The 18608-nt window shown below is 35.7% G+C and overlaps 1 protein-coding gene across 1 annotated transcript; it reads left to right on the top strand.

Annotated features, from left to right (window-relative positions):
- The first annotated feature begins 15985 nt into the window (after nucleotides 1–15985).
- Nucleotides 15986–18607, top strand: LOC101894178 (protein phosphatase methylesterase 1). Its single transcript, XM_005189138.4, has 6 exons — nucleotides 15986–16178; nucleotides 16239–16437; nucleotides 16501–16610; nucleotides 17377–17688; nucleotides 17754–17948; nucleotides 18003–18607. The coding sequence occupies exons 1-6, from the start codon at nucleotides 16105–16107 to the stop codon at nucleotides 18310–18312; spliced, it is 1200 nt and encodes a 399-aa protein (XP_005189195.1). The 5' UTR covers nucleotides 15986–16104; the 3' UTR covers nucleotides 18313–18607.
- The last annotated feature ends 1 nt before the right edge of the window (nucleotide 18608 follows it).

Raw genomic sequence — 18608 nt, 5'->3', positions numbered from 1 at the left:
TGTATTAACGACTTCATGTCAGGCTGCCTTTCTTCGGAATTTTGATAATTTTTGTTGCCCATATTCGACGGACCCATCTGGCAACGCCATAACTTTTGACAGAGATGTCACATCGCTTAATGACATACCGCGTTTGAAGCGTCAGTCCAAGCAGATTTTTACCATGAACCAATACACGCCACGCGAGCGCTCTGAAATAGTTGAAATTTACATTCAACAGAAGAAGTCAATTGTGAAAAAAATGTGAGAAGTGCGCCTTCTAAGAACACCATTAGGCGTTTATACGAAAAATTTTCGACTGGTAAGGCTGTTTCTAATCCGAAAAGGCCATATAAAAGTCGACCAAGGCGATCGGCCGAGAATATCGCTGCCGTACGAGCCAGTGTTGAGAGGTCCCCAAGAACATCCCAAAAACGCCGTTCTCAGCAGTTGGGCATGGCTCGGTCCACTTTACAAAGGATTATTCGCATTGATTTGCATTTGTTCCCGTACAAAATTAAATTGACGCAAAGAATGTTGCCTGCGGACAAGCCTCGTCGATTGGAATGGGCCCAAAGGTCCGTCGAATATGGGCAACCCTTACCCTCCACTATATATAGTATAGAGAGTATATTAAGTTAGTCATACCGTTTGTAACTCATCGAAATAATAATTTTAGACATAACAAAGTATATATATTCTTGATCATCAGAAAATTTTAAGGCGATTTAGTCTGTTGTAATCAGCTAGAGTCAAAACGAGTAAAGATGGGAAGCTAAAATTTTTCACAGATCAGTCTTTTGTCTGCAGGCAGGTCAAGTTCGAAGATGGGCTATATCGGTCCACAATTTCGTATGCACTCCCATATAACTGTACCTACCCCTCGACATTCGGTATTTTGATGATTTTAGCTACATTTTTCAATGAAATTGTCTAAAAATCCATACTAGAAGCTCTTTCTAAGCAATTTACCCCCTGGAAGAGTCTATATGGGTCCACGATATCGTATGACCCACATACAACGGTACCCTATGATATTCGTTATTTTGACGATTTTAGGGACATTATTCATCGGAGTTGTTGTGAGATTTAGAATTCGTAATGGATACTACAGCCTGTGACAGAAAATTGTCTATGCAGGTCCAGGTCTTCGTATAGCCCCGATTACACAATACCTCCCTACATTTGGTATTTTGATGATTTTAGCTACATTATTCACCGGATACTTTGCAATATCTATGACGGCTATATTTGGTATTTTTAAGATTTTAACAAAATTTTTGAAGGATTTTATATTTTGGAAAATGTCCAAATTCGATCCAAACGGTGGAGGGTATTCAAAGTTCGGCCCGGCCGAATTTCAAATCTTAATTTTACAATAATTCCGTTGAAAATCGGAAAATTATTTATTATAGGAAGGTACCTGTATGTGGATGTGGACCTTCATAAGTAATTTTCTGATCTACGAAGTGATAGCCATTACGAACTCCATATAAAAAATACGAAAAATGTGACATAAATCATCAAAATACCGAATATATTTAGCTATAGTTATAGTTATTGGGGTTATATGAAAATGTGGACTTATATATATAACTTTATATCAGAGTATAAATGGTGAGATTAAAAAACTGCAAACAACTTCAGACTGCTGTCATTTCTAAGCCACTCGTCCGACAGCTGTTAAAATTAACAACTCATTATATTATTAATATTTACAAACGTACAAAGCATTTTGGTGAGAATTTTCCAGAAAAAAAGTTATTCGTGATGGAATTCAAGCGTGATAGTATGATTTCTTTATATTTGGCTGGAAAACTACAAGTGACTATCGTTAGAGCACTCCAGCATTTAAATGTGAATAAATCTTTTGTGCCTCGAACCATCACTCGTTACCGTGATACTGGTAGCGTAGCCCGACGTCAAGGAAGTGGACGGAAGAAAACAGCAACATCAGCAGAAATGGTTCGAATAATAAAGAAGTAACTTGATCGACACGCGCGTCGCAGTGGCCGAAAAATAACTCGTGAGCTGAACATATCGCAATATTCCATTCGGCAAATACAGAAAAAAACAAGTAAGCAAAGGCTATAGTCGTACGGGGCCGACTATGTGATACCCTAAAACACTACAATATATTTTAAGCCTCCTTACGTCCAAATCCGTTTTGGAAGATTTCGCTTTTGAAATTCTGCCCCGATATTAACATTAGCATATTGACCAGGGATATTTGCCCAATATTTAAGCACTCCGTCGTGCTGTTAGTTGTTGTGGTCCATTATTATAATCCAATGGTCATCCAAAATGCTAGAATTCTTCCCTGTCCCTAACTCTCTGCTCAGACGTGTCGATTGGCTTCTGATGAGGTAATCGTTTCTGTATTGGTTCATTTGAATCCCTAAATATTTTTCGATCATTTCCAAAAGCAAGAGGCCCCTCTGTATCTCTAAATTTAGACTCATCTATATGATTTACTTGTCTACGATGTTTGGCTATATTCGTCAAGGAAATCAGCATAGGAAGCCAGAAGTTCGCCTTTTGTGTATTTTTAATTCGCCTGTAAATAATGCTGATATTTTTCCACACAAAAGTAGTGGTCCATTCAACTCGCTGTCCTAAACTCTAACTTCGTGCGAAATTTCGTGTCCTTTTGTTTCAATTTGTGACCTTTATAACGACTGAAAATTCAGGAACATTTTTTGTTGTTGGTCCATTTCAACCTCTAAATATATTGCGGACATCTTTGAAAACAATAGGCCTAGCGCTTCTGAGCCTAACCCTATCTTTGTGAAAAATTTCGTGAGGATCGGACGATAATTGCAATCTGAATATAATAACCTCATCCTGTGTTGTAAGGTGAAAAAATATTACAAAATGTACTCTTCAATATTATAAGTCAAAATGAAAAAATCGCATGCGATAAAAATTATGAAAAAAATAAAATAATGTCACAAAATACTACAGAATCTATATTAACATCATTATTGACACCTTTTTATGCGATTTTTTTAGATTTTATTCTTTTATGCCAACAGGGCATTTTAAATTGACAAAATTTCCTTTGCATATAAACATTGTATATATTTCGCTATATATATCCGATATATTTACTGTCGGTATTTACGTAACGGTCAGAATTGACCTCTTCGTCTATTTGTGATTTCGCCAGGATTAAAAATATTCGCGGTTTAATGGAAAATTTTATTTAACACATATGTTGTGGTCTATTTCATATTACCCGATGACCACCAAAATTGGAAGGCTTCTGCCCAGCCCCAATCGCCATGCTAACTTCCGCGTCGATTGGTCTATAATTGTGACCTGTAGGGCAACTGCAAAATCAGGAAATTCTGGTCTTAACCCCACCTCCATTTTCAATTTCGTGAAGATCGGGCCATAATTGCGACCTGTAGAGTGATTACAAACTAACATGGACAGACGGACAGACGGACGAACAAACATACATAGCTAGATCGACTCAGCTCGGCGAGATAGGAAGATCCATATATACTTTCCTATGTGGGATACCAATATTTCGTGGTGTTACATAATTTTTGGCCCAATCAAACTTATAATACCCCCAACACATAGTGTTGTAGGGTATAATGAGCTCGGGGTAAAGTCATTGAAATTCCCAAAAGTGCAAGAACTTACACCGCAACAGAAAGAAAATAGACTCAAAAGAGCTAAAGAGTTGCTTAGCTTGGCCGAAAGTGGTGAACTGCCGAATTTGGTTTTCTCCGATGAGAAAACATTCTTTGTCCAGCAGTTTGTAAACAAACAAAATGATCGTGTTTACTTACTAAAGATGTCAGCTGAAAATGTGCACCGTCGGTTAGCCACAAGAACTCAAGCGCCGGTCATGGTGATGGTGTGGGCCACCATAAAATCCGATGGTCGCCGTGGCATCAGAATAAATGCCGAATATTATCGCGAAAATATTCTGAAAGGTCTATTAAAGCCTTGGGCACGCAAACATTTTGGCCGCAGACTTTCGACATTCCAACAGGACTCAGCACCATCGCATTCAGCACACGCCACCCAAGAATGGTTACAAATGGAGGTTCCTTGCTTCATTTCCAGCGCACAATAGCCAACAAAATCTCCGGATATCAATCCGTTGGACTATTGTGTCTGAAGTATTTTGGAATGGTTGGCACTAAAAAATACCAAAGTGTTCATTTTTTTATTATTTATTTATTCTAAAATTTGATGCTATTTCCGAAATTTTTTGCTTTAATTCAATAAAATCAAAACAAATGTAAAAATTATGGCGTTTGATTTTGTGTCAGTTTTTTATCTATTTTTTTATCTCATCTGCAATGACAGTTTTCTTGCAGAATATAATAAATATATCCTTTTTCTCCTTTATAATGAGGCTGCTGGATAATTCGTGCAGAAAATTATTCAGACAGACCTCATATGTGTCACTCCTTAATTGGAGACTGATTCACAAATCATTAAAAATAACCGATTGAGTAGAGGACAAACAAAAAATTAATCAAAACAACGAATGCTCAATCACTCACACAGACGTAAAGTCCGTTTGTTTCGCTGTCGTTAAAACGGAAAGTATGCAAATAAAGCAAAATGTTGAAAATTAAGTTTCCAAAGAAGGCCCTCTCATTAGCAAGTGTGGAAGAAACATCACAAAGAAGATGGAAAGGTAAAATAAAGTGAAATAACATAAAACGCACACTCACACCGCAAAAGATTGGTCGAAAACCTTAAACGCGTTGCAATGAAGGACGAGGAAGCAGCGAAACAAGTGTAAGAAGTTACGTACAACAATACACACAATAGAAGAAAAATATTGAGACGAACATAGAGAGGATGGCAATGTGGAATGTAGCCAATTCAAGAACAGCCATATAAAGTGCAACAATTAAAAAAACGGGAAGAAATGTGTATTGAGGGTTGCCAATTCTATTTTAATTTGTCGAGCGGAATTTTATATTTACAATTGACTAAGTTCTATTATAGAAAGTAGAGAGTAAATGAATTACTACTTTGAAGTCGATAACAGAACACGTAAAGCGTTGTTGATGTAACAACAACATGAGGAGATGGCCTTATCGACTCTGGTATTTTTATACCCTCCACCATAGTATGGAGGGTATATTAAGTTTGTCATTCCGTTTGTAACACCTCGAAATACACATTTTAAACCCACAAAGTTTACATATTTTTGATGAGCGTAAAATTCTATATCGATTTAGCGATGTCCGTCCGTCTTTTCGCCTGTCCGTCTGTGAAAATTAGGTTGAAATAATTTTACTCAAATGTGTATTGTCTGCATGTCTGGGTATTGAAAATTGGTGGGTGAAAATGGCGATTCAAGCGACATTATTCACCGAAAATGTTTCAAATTTGGTATTTGAAGTTCGTAATAGAGCCTACGACAGAAAATTGGGTTTTGTTTTATTTGCATTTATTCTGCTATGACATTAAATGTTACGCGTTATTGATAAAACAACAGCCACATGACACGGCTTTACCGACGCTAAAAAATGCCCTATGCGACTGTTGTTTATCAACTAAGTAAATTGAACGCGTTACGTGTTTAAACTCTACACCACATACTGGTAAGGTTATTATGTCTTTGGGTATTTGTTTGTAACATGGATAAGGAAGCGAAATAGAACTTAAGTTACTTTTGAGGATCTTCATAGAATCACTTTCTGAGTCGATCTATGAATGTCTGTCAGTCCATGTATTTTTATGAACAAAATGCAGGTCGCATTTATTATTTGATTGAGATGCAATTTTCCAAACAATATGTGTTTGACCCAAGGACGAACCCTCTTGAAATTGGTGAGGATCGGTTCAAATTTAGATATAGGTCCCGTAAATATCTTCAACCGGTCTCGGATTAAATGTGCACCAAATGGCCAATATCAGTCCAAATGGACTGAATTTTGGCATATCCGACCGAATTCAGACTAGAAGCAAGTACATCAAATTTGGTGAAAATCGCTTCAGATATAGATATAGCTTTCATATATATGTTTTATCCGATTTCTTGTTAAAGTCCCTCACACGCGTAATATGCACTCCACAACAATGATCTTTGGTACCAAATAACTTATGGAGATCAAAATTACCTCTGTCAAGTTTTATTGAGATCGGATCAGATTAGGATATAGCTCCCATATATATACATATCCGATATATCAGCCCAGATTGACCGAATCTTGGCACTTCCGACGGAATTCAGCCTAAAGTAGGCAGGTAGTAGGGCCCCCATAACGGTACCTTCCGATATTCGGTATTTTGATGATTTTATTGACATTATTTACCCGAGTTGTTTCAAATGTCGCATTCAAAGTTGGTAATGGGTATTACCGCTTATGTAAAAAATGTCGTTTGCAGTTCCAGTTTTCGTATAGCCCCCATATAAAGGTACCTCCCTTTATTCGGCGACATTATTCGCCAGAATTGTTTCAAATTTCGTGTTTGAAGATCTCAATGGGTACTACAGCCAATGCCAAAAAATTACTTATGCAGATCCGTGTCTTCGTATAGCCCCCATATAACGGTTTTCATTTTTCAAGTTCCTTCCAAATGATGGAGAGTTTTAAAAGTTCGGCCCGGCATTAGCTGCACGGCATTAAAAACGTGTTTATTCTGTTACGACCTTGTTGTTATACTTTTCTCTATTTTACCCTGCAAAGCATTTGGAAGTGAATTTCTCACTGCCTCTCTCAGACGCCGCTTCTTATCCTCAATGAGTCACTACTCAGTGGTGCCAAGGAAGTTAAAAGAATGTGTCGCGTGTACAGACACTTGTTCGTGACTTCCATTGGATACAACAGGGATCGTTTGAGCTTGTTTAATAATTGAACACATTTAAGCCATTATTCTATCTAACGATTATATGAAAATGCGGTTAAGTGGCAAGCATGGTCGCTTTGCTCTTTTAAAAGTGACAAAATTAATGTGTGAGTCAGAAATCACGCAGCAATCTCAGAATACATAAATCCACAACTGTGAATACCAGATATGGTTATAACATAGAGAGGTGCACATTCTCCCTAGCTATGGAGGAAGCCCCCACTCCTAACCTAACCTCCAATTTCTCTTAGATCATAGATAGTAGTACTTTCCTCAACCATGGGTAGGCTAACTGCGCAGAATTCAAAGAGCATTACAACAAATTTCTCAACAAAGGAAGCGGGAATAGAATAGTGATGAACTCCATAGTTTCAAACCTACTGATCCCAGGGTGTGAGAATTGACAGTGGAGAATAACCGGTTGGCAAAGAAGCATAAGAGGAAAAAAAGAAGCTTTACTCCTTCCCAACATTAGAGGATTATATTCATTCGGCGATTATTAACATGGGTTTCGCCTCAAAATAGTACCACAACAGCATTGCGCACACATATTAGCCGAAGACTAAACATAGACAAGTCGTGCCATAGAACAGTGTTGGTATCCCTAGACTTATATTTAAAAGGCCAACCCACACAGAATGTGCAGTTCGAGGGATATTTTACTCCGGCCACAAACAAATCAATGGTCCCAGGGGTGGCATTCGACATATTGTTTAAGTCGTCCGCGAAATCCACAGTTATCTGCTATAATTTTAGAAGTAGGGACAAGGTCCTCAATAGGCTAATAAGGAAATCTAGTTGGCCTCTAATAATGCGAAATATCGGTCTGGGGTTAGTTATACGATTTGGTCTGCAAATGCCAGTGCCACGCAATGGAGAAATATGTGGAACTGTCAGAATGCTGTCCTGCGAACACTCACTGGGTGACTCCTCATGATTCCAGTGGACCATTTAAATGAAGAGGCGAAATTTCTTACCATCCGTCAGCATAACATTTCCATCAAAACAAGATCTGTTATAAAGATGGCAGAAATCGGATCATTTCTTCTGGTACCTCCCCCACATAGGGTACAAGATTTTTGAAAAACCAAACGCTCATCCAACTCTATTCAAATTTCGCACATCCAAACATTTTTGCTAACGCAAGAAGACGATGATGTATATCTGCCAACCTCTTCTGGTACTTCACCCACAAAGGGTCACAATTTTCAATACAGGGTGAGATAATAAAACTACAACAAAGTCAAACGCCATAATTTTTACATTTATATTAAATTTTTTTGAATGAAAGCAAAAAATGTCAGAAATAGCATCAAATTTTAGAATAAGTTCTGTTCGAATTGGTCACCATTCGCACGAATTATGGCCAATGAAACCATCACAGGCTGCCCGTTTGTTGTATTCGGTACAACAAACGGTGAAGCGCTTGCTTGAGGTGATCGACACTTTGGTATTTTTTAGTGCCAACCTTGCGTTCCAAAATACTCCAGACACAATAGTCCAACGGATTGGTATCCGGAGATTTCGGTGGCCATTTTGCACTGGAAACGAAGTGAGGAACCTCATTATGTAACCATTTTTGGGTGGCGCGTACTGAGTCCTGTTGGAATGTCCAAGGTCTGCGGCCAAAATGTTTGCGTGCCCAAGGCTTTAGTACATCCTCCTCCTATTTTCGAATTAATATTCGGCCTTTATTCTGATGCCACAGTCGATTAATACGAGCGGAGAGCGACCACTGTTATGGGGGCCCACACCATCACCATGGCCGGTGCTTGAGTTCTGGTGGCCAACCGAAGGTGCACATTTTCAGCTGAACTCTTTGGCAGATTGTAAAAAAAGGTTATGTTTATCATTTTGTTTCTTTACAAACTGCTGGACAACGAATGTTTTCTCATCGGAGAAAACCAAATTAGGCAGTTCACCACATTCGCCCAAGCGAAGCAACTCTTTAGCTGTTTTGAGTCTATTTTCTTTCTGTTGTGGTGTATGTTTCCCGAGCTGATTTTCAATATTTGCCGACTGGAATATTGCGATATGTTCTCCTCACGAGCCATTTTTCGGCCACTGCGAGGCGGGTTTCGATCAAGGTTTTCCAGTATCACGGTAACGAGCGATGGTACGACACACAAAAGATTTATTCACAACATAATGAGCTGTCACTGGAATAATTTTAACAGCTGTCGAACAAGTGGCTTAGAAATGACACCAGTCTGCAGTTGGTTGCAGTTTTTTCACCTCACCCTGTTCTTATATCTGTCACAACTTGCCAAACAAGACGGCGATTCCTTACAACTTGCTTTATCTAAATATCCATATTTTCGTTAGAACTTTTTGTAGGGTTAACCTACTTCAAGAGGATTTATTTGAAGTATCAGTAATGGATATGACAATTTTAAACCAAGTCCGGTGGGTTTACCCATTTATATGTAAACCAGAAATCTGATATGAAAATGTAATTTTTCGAATTTTTTTATTTCGCATAAAATTGGACATAAATGTTCGGTTTCCTTCAAATTTTGCACATACCAATATATTTATCTGTATTACATGAAGTGTGAAAATGGAATACTTCGGTCCGCTATATCTCTTACATCACGCAAATTTCTACATTTTCTTAAAATTTGCACATATTATACACACACACACAATTTGCACATATCAAGTACAGGAAGTAGTCGATATAGTCCAAATCTAGCACGTTGTAATGTTTGTATCAGTCTTAGGTCAGATACGAATTGTCAATATTGGCCAACTACTTCGAAACCTTTCCCATAGAGGGTCAACAATTTGAATAATCCTAAATCTGTCGGCAAAACCGAATGAAACTATTTACTTTTACCATAGACAAATAAAGGTATAGACTAAAAAGTTGTCTCATCTGTTATCTTTGAAAAAAGTGCTTCAATAGATGTCGTTCATGCTGTAAGAGAGGTTCAGTAGACTCACTCAATTCTCTCAAAATACAAAATATTGAATATTTTTATGATTCATTATTATTTATCAATTAAAAACGAAACAGCGACTTTGTTTACTTTTACATTATCCAAATATGTCGTGAAATATAAAAATATAGAACTTAAATAGCAGAAAAATAAATGAATTGTTTTCGAAGTCGAGTGACTTCACTAGCCCTGAGTGACTTAACTGGCCCAAGATCAACCATAGTTACATCTGCCGGAAGGGGTAAATTTTAAAACTTTTTAGTCTATACCTTTATTTGTCTATGCTTTTACTTCAAATCAGCAAGCTCTTAGAAAAACGCCCTTTTAACTAAATGGTGTCATCCAATTTCAATTTGGCAACCCTTATTGATTTCAAGAAAGATTATGTAAAGAAGGATTGCGATTAAGCAACTCGGATTAGGGCCAAATAACTATAATGCGTAAAAAAACTTTAAGTATTTAATTTATAAACAGAATTTTAAAGGTAATTTTCTATTCAGAATTGCTTGATTTTCGTAATTTAAAGATGACGCGAAACACATTAACGGCTCTTCCACAGAGTAAGTTTTTAATTTGTTTGGTTATTTTTATTGTGTCCATTGATATTTTCTCACATCACAAATATTTTAGATACATACAGAGAACGTCAGTTAAATTGTGGGAATGTTTACCTTTTTGTGTAAAAATATTGTAGCGGGCTATTATAACTAAAACAAGAACACAAAATATATTCTCTGACCGGATGTTCGGTTACGTCGAAGGTTGTTGATATTCCGCTTTTCCGTGATACCTTTTTTATACTGCTTTTTTGCCAATTTCCTTTTTCAATTTTTCTTGTCAGCCAATCGATCACCATCAAATATTCTGCTTTTTTCATTCACTATAAAAACTACAGAGAAAATTAGCTTTGAGGCGGTCGTTGATAAAGCGCGCATGCGTACATCTTAATTTTACACAACTTTTGCTGACGGCAAGAATTTTACAACAAAGCACTCATAAAAAAAGTACTTAACACATTTCAATATGCCAATGTCTAAATTGCAAACACTCCATTGGCCATTTCTTTTATTTTATGTTGCTTCTTTTCTTTTATATCCACTTCGTTTAGCCAAAACTTCATAATAAAATAACACAAAACATTTGACAACTTTTGCCATTCGTTTCTCTGGATATTCTTACACGTCTTGCACTTTGAAGCGAATTAATAATTCTTATATTTTTTAATATCATATTTTTTTCATACGAACTTAACTATTCTTTTTCACAGACCATGCACAACTCTTTTTTGTGATTCTTCTTCTTTATCTCTCTCTTCTTATGTTGTGAGTAATTGCATTATTTTTGCTGACATAAACACACCAAGCCTCACTCTAATAAGGAAACACACAAACAACCATACACATTATTCAATATATTTTCATATATTATTGAGAACTATAGCTTCATCGAATATTGCAGTAAACCACAAGCTTTTGTTAATTATTTCTTTGATATTATTTGTTATTTTTCGATTAGCGGTTCACGAGTGGAATTAAAGAAATGCATTTGTTAGCACTTTTAGTTGATTTTGTTATTTGTATTTCTCTCTATGTCTCTTTACTTTTACACTTTACTGGAAGATTTATTCATTTGTTGACATTTTGTTTTATTAATTTTGTTATGATTTTATTTTTCTACAAATAACTTCACATTTTATTATTTATATTTAGGAATCATTTAAAAATATTTATTGCATTGAATTGTTTAGCATTTCCGACACGCCGCGGCGGCACGTTCATATCCTCACGCGTCAAAAATACAAGTAAAGTGACAAAGAGAAGAGAGCTTATTTATTCCTTTGACAAAATGAAATGCAGTTACTATAGTTGCATTTCAAGCGTTTAACGCTTTGAAGATAAAATGGGTACATTTAAATAGATTAAAACCATAAAGTGGTTGTTTTAAAGTTCCGTAGCCTGGTTTCTGATTGTGGGTTTTAACATAACCCCCATTTTTAACATTTTTTTAACGCCCTAAAATATATTTATAAATCTGTTTAATAAAATCCCTTATTTACATTTGGTTTGTTCCAGAACTGCAAGAATGTAAAGTTTCTACTACGATACCAACTTTTCCCTTTATGATATCGTAAAATTGCAAAACTAGTAGATTCTTGCAGATTCTGGAACAGGCCAATTGTGTGTACCTCTAAATATACCTCAAATGAGTGAGACACCTTCGTAAAATGCGCTAAGTGCTCTTGTAAATATGGTTATTGGCACCTAAATTAAAAGTTTTAGTAAATACATCATTTCTATACAGCATATTCAAAAGGATTGGTCATCTGAATGATGCGTTTTAATAAAAAAAAAATGGTTTGATTACAATGTAGACTTAGGCTCTGATCCAAAATCTGCAAGAATCTACTAGTTTTGCAATTTTACGATACCATAAAGAGAAATATGGTATCGTAGTAAAAACTTTTACATTCTATATAGTGAGCTTTTGCCTTTTCTCATTAATGCCTTATTTTCACCGACATGTTGTCGTAAAACCCGCTATTTAGACTGAAATACAATTAAATATGGAATAATTTTATATTTTTATTTCAGATATTTACCTTAAACTTCAAAAGCGCAACGCTTGGTATGTAAAATACGTCCAATAAGAAGTTTAAATGAGAATGAGAGTCTAACTGCACTATTGTGAATTGTATCGCTTTTTAACCATCGCCGATGCATAATTGGAAGCTGCATTCTGTTGTACGACAAATCGGAAATATTTAATTATTGTAGACGTTTGCTTTTTTATACCCTCCACTACGCATAGCATGGAGGGTATATTAAGTTCGTCGTACCGTTTGTAACTCATCGAAATAATTTTAGACCTAACAAAGTATATATATATTCTTGATCAGCGTAAAATTCTAAAACGATTTGGCCCCGTCCGTTCGTCCGTCTGCCCGTCTGTTGTGATCACGCTACATTCAAAACGAATAAAAATAGGAAGCTAAAATCTGCATTATCCATTACGAACATTAAATACCAAATTTCACACAATTCAGGTGAATAATGTCGCTAAAATCATCAAAATACCAAATATCGGGAGGTACAGTTATATGGGGGCTATACGAAGACGTGGACCTACACCTACAATTTTCTGCCATAGGCTGTAGTATTCATTACAAACTTAAAATACCAAATTTGAAACAATTCCGGTGAATAATGTCGCTAAAATCAACAAAGTAACGAATATCGGGAGATATCGCTATATGGGGCTATACGAAGACGTAAACTCTCACACACAATTTTCAGTCATAGGCTATAGTATCCATTACGAACTTCAAATACCAAATTTGAAAGAATTCCGTTGAATAATGTCGCTAAAATCAACAAAATACCGAATATCGCCAGGTACCGTTATGTGGGAGCTATACCAAAACCTGGACCTACATGGCCCATTTTCAATATCAAAAGTCCTGCAGACATAATACATAATGAATAATACATTTGAATTTTATCAATCTACTTCATTTCATCGTTCGGAAGCTAGAGGGATTTCCACAGACGGACGGACATCGCTAAATCGACATAGAATTTTATGCTGATCAAGAATATACATACTTTGTGGGGTCAAAAATGTATATTTCGAGGTGTTATAAACGGAATTACAAACTTAATATACTCTGCATACTATAGTGGAGGGTATAAAAATAAAATGGCGACAAGACAAGATTGTTTTATTCCAAAATAATACATTTTGTTGCTCGTTAACGTAAAAAAATATGCGTTTCTGTTTTCTCTAAATATTATATGATTTAAAATTATTTTCTTTTTTTGTTCAAAACAATACATAGACGTATACACACTGCATATATGTTTTGACAGAATAGGGGCACCAAAGGAAAAAATGTATTTAGGAGGTAGCTTTGTTCTACCAGATACCAGTCTATACGACATGTTACAGTCATATGTCAAGTGTATTTCACATTTTTATTTTATAGCATACTTTTAGAAGCGCACAATCATTTTTAGACTTAAAGTATGTTTACATTTAAAATCTCTATCTGGATTTTGGCTTTGTTTATTTTTATTTTTTTTTTAAATAGTTCTTATATTGGGAAAACTACGCGAAAGAAGAATGGATTTTCGGGGTTATTCCACAAGTGGAATCTATAATAGTAGGACAATACAGTTTTATCGCAAATTGTACAATTTGTTCCCATATATGTCGAAAATTTGCATTTATTTTGCAACCAAATTTGAAATAATTTCAAATTATTGTATGTTTTATTCAAAACAATACACACACATGCACACAAAATGTGTATATGTTTTGACAGAATGAGGGCACCAAAAGAAAAAAATTGTATTTGAGGTAACTTTGTTCTACCTCCTGTAATTGTGCCATGGTTATTATTACCTTGGTTATTACCTTTAATATGCGCTTTGCAATGTACGTTGCTTCCAATCACTGATTTTGAAAATATTTTGTTTTCGCTTTTCAAAGCAATACAAAATATATACACAAATGTTGTGTTCCAGAACCTGCAAATTAGTACTAATTAGCACTAATTCTGCTACAACGCGTTCCCGTACTCCAAAAACTAGCAAAACTTGCAGCTCTCTCGAGAAAAAAATGGCGCTGAGTGGTGCACATTTCTGCTTGTTTTAGCTACATGAATTTGGCCGAGCAGAAATGTGCAACTTGTAAATTTGACATTTAATTGGCAGGGCTAACAAGGTTGAAAAATGTATTGATACATTTCAATAAAGAAAATGATCTACTTGAAAACTAAAGGAAAAACTAATATTTGTCGTGCAAAAAACAAAAAGAGAAAATATGGAGCAACTGATGTATTCACTTTTGGATGATTCTAGCAGTGAAGAGGACTGGCTGAATGAGGAATCAGATTATTAATTATTAATATAAATTATTAATTTTAACTTATCGTCTTCAATACTCATTTTTTTAATGTTGGCGCTCTTTTCAGTAAGGTTTCACCAGTCCGATTTAGGCTGTTTACTTTTGGAATTTTGAATTTTGACATTTTATCGCATTTCTGCTAATTTTCCGTTCCTTTATTTTTTCAGCAAACCTAAATGAGAATGACATTTCGAACTGTTCTCCCTTCTGCTAGTTTTACTACTAAAAAAGTACTGGAACACAACTAAAGTTGGCAGAAGTCGGGTATACTTAGAAAAACTTGTAATCAGCTGATAGTTTTTCCTTACATTTTTATTGTGCCTTTCAAGAATCTACTAGTTTTGCAATTGTTTCAATATCATAAAGGAAAAATCGGTTATCATGTTAAAAACTTTTACATTCTTGAAGTTCTGGAACAGAACAACAGTAAAATACAAGTCTGATTGAAGACAATTTGTCTATTTGTAAACGCCAAGTAAGGAAACGGCTTTATCGACAGCTAACTTCTTGTGATTGTTGTTTTATCGATTATGTGTGACACGAAAGAAAATAGCTTATTTCTCTTAAATATTTCAAAGAAGATGTATGCTGTGTTTTCCTCATTTTTTCAATAATATTCAAAATAAATCAACCAAATTAATTTTCATTTATTCAATATACCCACCATGAAACTGCCGTTCCCTTTGTGGGTATATTAATGACGGGTGCGATGAAAAACGATGTTGTGACATTCAGTCATGGTCTTTTTGTAGCCATTATTCGCGCCAAGTAATAATACCGTTAAAACTCCAGGGAGGCGTTTAGCATCGATAAAACGGGCTCCTTGTGGCTTTTGTTTTATCGATAACATATAAGGCACAAAATGACTAAAGGAATAAGCAGACTGAAGGCGACACGCGTTATTTCATAAATGTATACATATTTAAGCTGCTCAACAAAAAAGCTGGCCACCAAAGAATTGCCACTTGCAGATGATGAATCTGCCAAGACAGCACCAAGTTTACACATCCATTCAATATCTCTAAGATGATGAAGTTGCATATGAGAGTGCCACTTATTTTTGATATCAATATTATTATTTTTGTGTCAATAAAGTGTTCTCCTTGTGTTTGTTATTTTACCGATTGCACGTGACATTAAATAACACGCAGCACATTCATTTTGTTTTGCCATTCATCGCGCTCTTTCTTTTTAGCATTTTACGTTGGTTTTATTGTGCAGTGCGTTAATTCTGTTTTGCCATTTATCGATATAACAACGATCACAAAAGAACAAATGAACTAACGTTCAAAAGTGTTGGATCAAGTTCCGATGGTTCCTTTTATGGAATAGTTACTTTGAACTAGTTCGTTCCGGAACGACACAACTCTACAAAATTACATGAAAAGATTCTTTTAAGAAAATACAAAAAAAATAGAAAGTATTTTCGTATAATAACAAAATCATGTCAAGTTTACAACGAACAGTGCTAAAAGGTCGTTTGCCTCCCACAATTCCTGGCACAAGAATTGGTCGCAGGTTTGAATGAAATGGCGAATTTTAGTTTTTCATCCCACAATCCTTTTCCTATCCTTTTAGCGATTCTTTTAAAAAATCAAGAGTGAGAGATTTCAAACCATCACTGTGGAGTGAATTCTTTGCCGAAAAGGAGGATGTCCAAGTCGATGAGAAGCGTTTATTCCGCATATATCGCACAAAACAGCCGGAAAAGCCGGGACCATTGTTGTTACTCTTGCATGGCGGTGGATATTCGGCATTAACATGGGCTCATTTTTGCGTAAGTTTACTTTTAAAGGATTTGATTTTTTAAATTATTTTATTTTCAACTTTATATTTGCAGACCGAAATAACCAATATGATTCATTGCCAATGTCTATCTATAGATCTGCGAGGCCATGGAGACACAGTTACCGATGATGATGATGACTTGTCTGCAGATACTTTGGCTAAGTAAGACAATTGTACCGATTGCGGGTTCTTTGGAAAACTAAGTGTTTTCGGAGCAAGTTGAATTTAGGGATCATTTTGAAATTTTTACCGCAGATGGGGATTTTTAACCTGATTTAGGAAAAGCAATTTTTTCTTGGGAGAGATATCCGGTTATTTAACCCGAAAGTTCGAATACAACATCCGGTTTTTATCAGGTTCTACAAAACTGTTATCTACAAAATGGGTATCATTTGAAAGCTTATGGAATTACCTATCCAACTTGAAAATTGGCCCATTATGGGGTTTTAATATCTACATGCTACATTAATGCCTAAATTGTCTTTCCAAAATGGTATGCGTAGCCGGTGTTGGGCATACCCCAAAATCTCAACCGAAGGCCGGCTACCTAAGAAAGGTTAGATACGTATTAGTGGAGCAAATCTCAATTTCATAATATCAACAATACAACAATATCTTTGGAACTATAAGAGATATCAGCATATGACCACTTGTGGAATGTTGTATCCCAATTTTCGGATCAAATAACCGGGTATTTCCCCCACGAAAACATTACTTTCTATTAATCAGGTTAAAAACGCCTACCTGTGGTAAAAATTGATCCAAGCATAGCCCCTAAACTCAATTTGCTCCAGTTAATCTAGATTTCATGAGTGGTTTCATTAATAAACTATTCATTTAACACTAGCAGTCGAGAGGGGAATACACACTTCATAATTGTTATTATTATATTTCATTATTATTATCAATTTCATTACCATTATTTTAGGGATATAGGTGATCTCCTGTTGAAACTTTATCCAACAAATATGCCACCTGTTTATGTCGTTGGTCATTCTATGGGCGGTGCTATTGCTGTACATTTTGCCCATTTGGAGTTAATTCCAAATCTGATTGGCATCACCGTCATAGATGTTGTCGAGGGAACTGCCATGGAAGCTTTGGCAAGTATGCAAAGTTTTTTACGTTCGCGACCACAATATTTTAAAAGTATACCAAATGCTATTGAATGGTGCATACGTAGCGGACAAATACGTAACATTGATAGTGCTAAGGTTTCAATGCCGGGACAAATAATTAAGTAAGTATCTTGTTTTGATGGATGATAGATGAGAAGATTGCATTTTTAATTTATACATATTCAAGCTGCACAACAAAAAAGTTGGCCACCAATGAATTGCCACTCGCCGATGATGAATCTGCCGAAGATACTGCCAACACCAAGTTTACACATCCTTTCAGTATCTCTGAAGATGAGGAAGTTGCCGATGAGGGTGAGGAACCGAAATCTCCCGAATTCAAAAGACCCACAACAACTGCCACCGAAGAGAACACCAAAAAGCAAGTGTAGTTTTAAAGTATTTCTTCTGCTTACTAAAATATTTTGTATTACAGATACACTTGGCGCATAGATCTATCAAAGTCCGAAAAATATTGGGTTGGCTGGTTTTCGGGCTTAAGTGAGAAGTTTCTCAATTTACGTTTGCCCAAACAACTTTTGTTAGCCAGCATTGATGGTCTAGACAAAGCTCTAACTGTAGGCCAAATGCAGGGACGTTTTCAGATGCAGGTTTTGGCTCGTTGTGGCCACGCTGTACACGAAGATCGCCCACATGAAGTAGCCGAAGTACTTAGTGGTTATTTGATTCGCAATCGTGTGGCCGAAACAGCAGGAGAATTTCGTTGTCATATGCCAGCTTGTTAAATTTGGCCAATGGATCTCTGCCCTATTGCATACTCTCACACACACACACTTCCAAAAATGTGTCAAGTAATGCAAAATAAAGCCAATAAACGGATTTTATTTGTGATTATGAAATTTTTATGATATTTTCCCCAAATTTGGTCACAATTTCTTATAAATAAGAAAACATATTTATTATTACAACAAAATAATAAATTTATGATATCAATTACTAAAACTTTATTAAATTATAAGTATTCATATTAATTTGCGTTCATCGATTTTGGCTTGAAATAAATTTCAATAACAAAACTCAT

Source organism: Musca domestica, unplaced genomic scaffold (assembly GCF_030504385.1).
Source record: "Musca domestica strain aabys unplaced genomic scaffold, Musca_domestica.polishedcontigs.V.1.1 9, whole genome shotgun sequence".
In the NCBI taxonomy this organism is placed as follows: Eukaryota; Metazoa; Arthropoda; class Insecta; order Diptera; family Muscidae; genus Musca; species Musca domestica.
The sequence above is the reverse complement of the archived record's forward strand: the minus strand, read 5'-3'. Positions and strand labels throughout refer to the sequence as shown.

What these genes read in the sequence shown, in the direction of transcription:
- LOC101894178 (XM_005189138.4), top strand. Translation starts at nt 16,105, where the DNA reads ATGTCAAGTTTACAACGAACAGTGCTAAAAGGTCGTTTGCCTCCCACA. An exon ending in TCTGCAGATACTTTGGCTAA is followed by an intron (nt 16,611 to 17,376) that starts GTAAGACAATTG and finishes CCATTATTTTAG; the next exon opens with GGATATAGGTGATCTCCTGT. An exon ending in ACCGAAGAGAACACCAAAAA is followed by an intron (nt 17,949 to 18,002) that starts GCAAGTGTAGTT and finishes TTTGTATTACAG; the next exon opens with ATACACTTGGCGCATAGATC.